The sequence below is a fragment of the Macadamia integrifolia genome, chromosome 10, assembly GCF_013358625.1.
Source record: "Macadamia integrifolia cultivar HAES 741 chromosome 10, SCU_Mint_v3, whole genome shotgun sequence".
NCBI lineage: Eukaryota > Viridiplantae > Streptophyta > Magnoliopsida > Proteales > Proteaceae > Macadamia > Macadamia integrifolia.
This window is the reverse complement of record NC_056566.1, coordinates 1,017,533-1,021,789: the sequence shown is the minus strand read 5'-3', so window position 1 is coordinate 1,021,789 and position 4,257 is coordinate 1,017,533. Positions and strand designations below refer to the sequence as shown.

General features: G+C 38.3%; 1 protein-coding gene across 1 annotated transcript in view; it reads right to left on the bottom strand.

The window, feature by feature from the left end:
• Window positions 1-1,459: 1,459 nt before the first annotated feature.
• The window catches only part of LOC122091534, a 12,364-nt gene continuing 9,566 nt past the window's right edge, over window positions 1,460-4,257 (bottom strand). Inside the window, exons 9-12 of the mRNA XM_042661546.1 lie at window positions 3,602-3,624; window positions 2,292-2,384; window positions 1,739-1,975; window positions 1,460-1,594 (exon numbers count right to left, since the gene is read on the bottom strand). Of these exons, the coding sequence (XP_042517480.1) occupies window positions 1,460-1,594; window positions 1,739-1,975; window positions 2,292-2,384; window positions 3,602-3,624 (488 nt within the window). The remainder of the gene's footprint in view (window positions 1,595-1,738; window positions 1,976-2,291; window positions 2,385-3,601; window positions 3,625-4,257) is intronic.

Below are 4,257 nucleotides of genomic sequence, written 5' to 3'. Positions count from 1 at the left end.
TACATACCGGCATTACCCGTACATGGCCTTATGATACGTGCATGTGCACGGCTTGGGTACACCCGTCTCCTATGACACTGGCTCGGACTTGTCGGGCCAACCTGTGTTCAAAGTCACCCTTGCCATCATGGTCCATAAGGAATCTACCTTAATCCCCTCTGGTTCGGGTCCTGCATGGTTAAACCGGATCAACCGTGTACTTAGACCAGGTTTAAAAAGTAGGGTATCACACTATTGATGTTAATTTTCTACATTAATATGGTATGGTATGGTATGGTGTGAGGGGGATCAAAACCAAATCGTTGTGGCACTTTGGTTTTTTTATTGGTTTCAATTTTAGTTCGATATAATTTTAGTTTATTTTGGTCTTTCAATATTGGGTTATTTTCGATTTAGATCGGTTTGTTCTCAGGTTTGAACCACAATATAATTGTACATTCATAATCTATAGTGACGAAATATTCAGTAAAAATACTTAAATCATCTTCCCCACGTCAAAAAAGTAAACAACTAGATTAAGAAATTGATTTGATATGTTCATGTTATAATTTGTAAGGGACATATAACTAATATTGAAATCAATAGATAAATAAAGTTTGCAATGAATCATTGTATAATTGTATGGGAAATATAACTACCATTGAAACCAATGGATAACTAATTACTAAGAAGATAACTAATATTGAAATCACAAAATTAATCCTACTACCAATAAAGGAAAGACTCGCGATAACGTGAATTGGGGTTGCCATTGGTGGTTGCAAGCCGGCTTCTTGATGAAGACCCTTTGTTGCAACTACAACATATTGATGGGATTAATTCATACATCATTTTACCTCCCTTTGCACATCAAGCGGCAGTATCGGCTCCCACATGGAGATCCTGAGAAGATTGAGAACTTTTTTACTCCCCATAGGATTTGTCTATTGACATTGTCTGTTTTCTTGCTAAGATCTGGCAAATGTAAAGAGATAAGACCTCTTACTCTGTAATCTCTGTAATATGTAATGAAAGTCTGGCCAACATTTGGAAATGAAACTTTGTATTTCCTAGGATATGTAATAAAGGTTTGACATAACTTATTTATTCTTGTATTTAGTTTATTCTTGTATTAGTTTACCTTTTGATGGTGGGAAATCCAAGGAACAAAATCGTGTATCATCCACATGAAATGAAAATTCAATAAGTAACTCAACTTACAAGAAAAAATAATCATGTTTATAATCTTTTAAAAAAAATGAACACAAAAAATAAGAATCCTATTTATAATATTTTCAAAAGATAAATCCTATTTATATATCTTCCCAGAAATATACAAAAATTTACAAAAAGAATCATGTTAAAAAATAAACAAAAAAGATCATGGTCCTATGACTGTCCATCATCACCTCCAAACAGGTCAAGGTCATCAACAGTAAATGTGGGGCCGACGTTTGATCCTCCACCTCTAGACCCGGGGTTAAGCTAATCCAACCTCGCGCCGAAGGTTGGCAATCTCCAAACAAAGAATAAGAGATGCCAATAAAAGCTCATCAAGATCCCCAAGAAAAATGGAAAAGCAAGGTTTCAACATATACTTGGTCTCAAATAAGCTCTGTGTGACAATACAAACAAATGTTGAAACTCTGGATCATTCGGCAGGACTCGGCGTAGATAGTAGGAGAGACCTATAATGGACAAAGAATGAGAAATCCAGTTGAAAAGAAAAATATATAATAGGGAAGGGAAGATAACCTACAAAATCATAGGCGATGGGGAGGCCCATGCCCTCATCAGCCATGGGAGTCCTCAGTAGGATCATCTGCACTAAGGGATCACGAGCATCCATGTACGTCCACCTTGGGAAGCCAAAGATGGAAGAGGGCCCCTCAGCCATGCTGTGAACCGGCCCCATGCTCACGTGAGCCAAGCCCTCCGTAGAAGTACCCGTAGATCCAGGAACATGGAAGCCAGGGAAGGGAATTGACCAATCATACTGAAAGGAAGATAGTGGTGTCATCTATAGAACCATCATACTCAAGATAAAGGGAAATCCAAGAAGCTTACCTGAGGACCCTCAGTAGTCAAGGGTAAGAACTTTGTCTCCTGCTAAAGAAACTCTCTGTAGTTGAGTGTTGAATCTACAAAGTAATTTTGCCACATCCCAGTCACAGTAGCCTCGAAATCCTCCTTTGAGATGGTATTGGGGCTATACATTAAGGGAGGAGGGAAGCAAGGAACCAAGGGACTATCGGAGTTAGACCACTGCCTCACCACCCTCTCCCCAAGGTACCATGTTGGACCCTCTGAACCTCGGAATAGGACGCAGAGACCAGTGAGCCTCCTAGCCTCATCCATTCCTCAACCACAGGGAAGTCCATAGTCTGGAAGAGAGTCCAGGAGACCTACAAGGACAAAGATTAGTAATGAAACAAAGCCAACAAGAAGAAATAATGCAAGTATAAGGAGACAAAGAAGTCGTAGGGGCAAAGGCCCTCGAACAATCTCACCCCTCCCCCATTTCCTAGTAACAAGAAATCTATCATGTTCCCCGCCTACTAGGGAAGGGCAAAGGAAGTGGAGATGCTCATGTGCCCAAAGCTGAAATATAACACTAATATAAGAACATGGAGCAAAAGCAAAGAAAAATAAAATAAATACCATCAAGTAACTCATACCTGGAGGATGTAAGAGGCTCCATAGAGATTGGGGTCACCCCAGGCCTAGTGGTCCATCATAGTTAGGAAGTAGGCATAGGAAACTCCACCCAAGTCATACTTCTGGATCCCACGAATGTCCCTAAAGAAATAAGCATATCGAAGGTCAACCTTGTCTGATGGGTTGTTGAACAAACATTGGCCGGCCCAGTAGATGAAGAAGGAACGGATCAGCATGTTCTACTGAGTGCTAAGGGTGTCAATTGGGAACCAAAACCGAATAACGAAACCATTATTGAGCCAAATTAACTGATCCGAACCCAAATTCGGTATGAGTATGAGTATACTTCTTGGTTCGGTTTGGTTTTGGTTTCAGGTGTAAGAACCGTTGGTTCAAATTCACATCATTGTAGGAGTTAAGGTTAATGGAGTGAGATTCTTTCTCAATCACCCAAAAAATAGTAACACTAAAAGTACCACATCATTAGGCCTAAAACAAAAAATTGGGTTCGGACCGTCCAAAAAAAGAGGTACTTTGCTCAAAGGTAATGATGTGGTATTAAAATAAAATTAAAAAAGAGGTACTTTCCTCAAAGGTAATGATGTGGTACTAAAATAAAATTAAAAAATAGGTACTTTGCTCAAGGTTTGGTTTGGTTAGGTTCAGATTTTTTCAGTTGGTTTTGGTCCATTGTATCAGTTTGGGTTAGGTTTTGACACAGATGAAACTCTACTTGTAATGTGACCATGTAATTGGACTATTGTATTAGCATAAATTCCCAACCCTCACAATAATGCATTTTCCCATGCTAATCCAAGGTTAGATGTCCTTAAATATGGAGATTCCTTTTGTTTTAACTATGGGTGTAACTCGGTTATTTTGAAACATTAACAAACTTTCTAGCTGCTTCCCTTTTTGTTCAAAGCTGAAATTTAACCACTTCAACATATTGTCCATTTTATACTTGACTGTTAGACAACTTTCGACCTAAAAGAATTCCATCTTGTAGAACAGTTAATCAGTCCTTTTGATCATTATTTTGGGAACAAACCATGGACCTTAATCTTTTAAAGTTGGATTTTTCTTATTGCAAAAGGTTATGTGCACGGTCATGCACCGAACTGTTGGATGGGCACGACCATGTATGGAATAACCATGGATGTTTGATCAAGAATTTTACTTTGGCTTCACCTAGTTGCAAGTTAAGTGAAGGAGAGGGAAATGACATTACAAATAAGGGGGAAAAAAAAAAGGGAAGGGGAGTGGGGGGAGGGTTTTCTACTAGGGCAGTGCAAGAGGGAATTTGCACACTACACCAATGAGGGGTTAAAAAAATATCATCCATAGGGTCCACATGGGACCCACATAGTTAGGAAAGTGTCAATATAGATCCCACTATTTCTTATGTGAGAAAGATATAAAGAAATCTGTACAAAGGCAACATAGTAATTTTCTTTTCCGTAAGAATGGAGACAGTTTTCTAAAAGGCCATTTATTTTTTAGATTTCTATAAAAAAAAATGATATTTTGAATGGTTTGAATCAGAATTAATTTTTGTTTATTTTCATCCGATCTTTTCGTGTTTATGTTCGTAGTCCATCATAAACTTTTTTTTTTTTT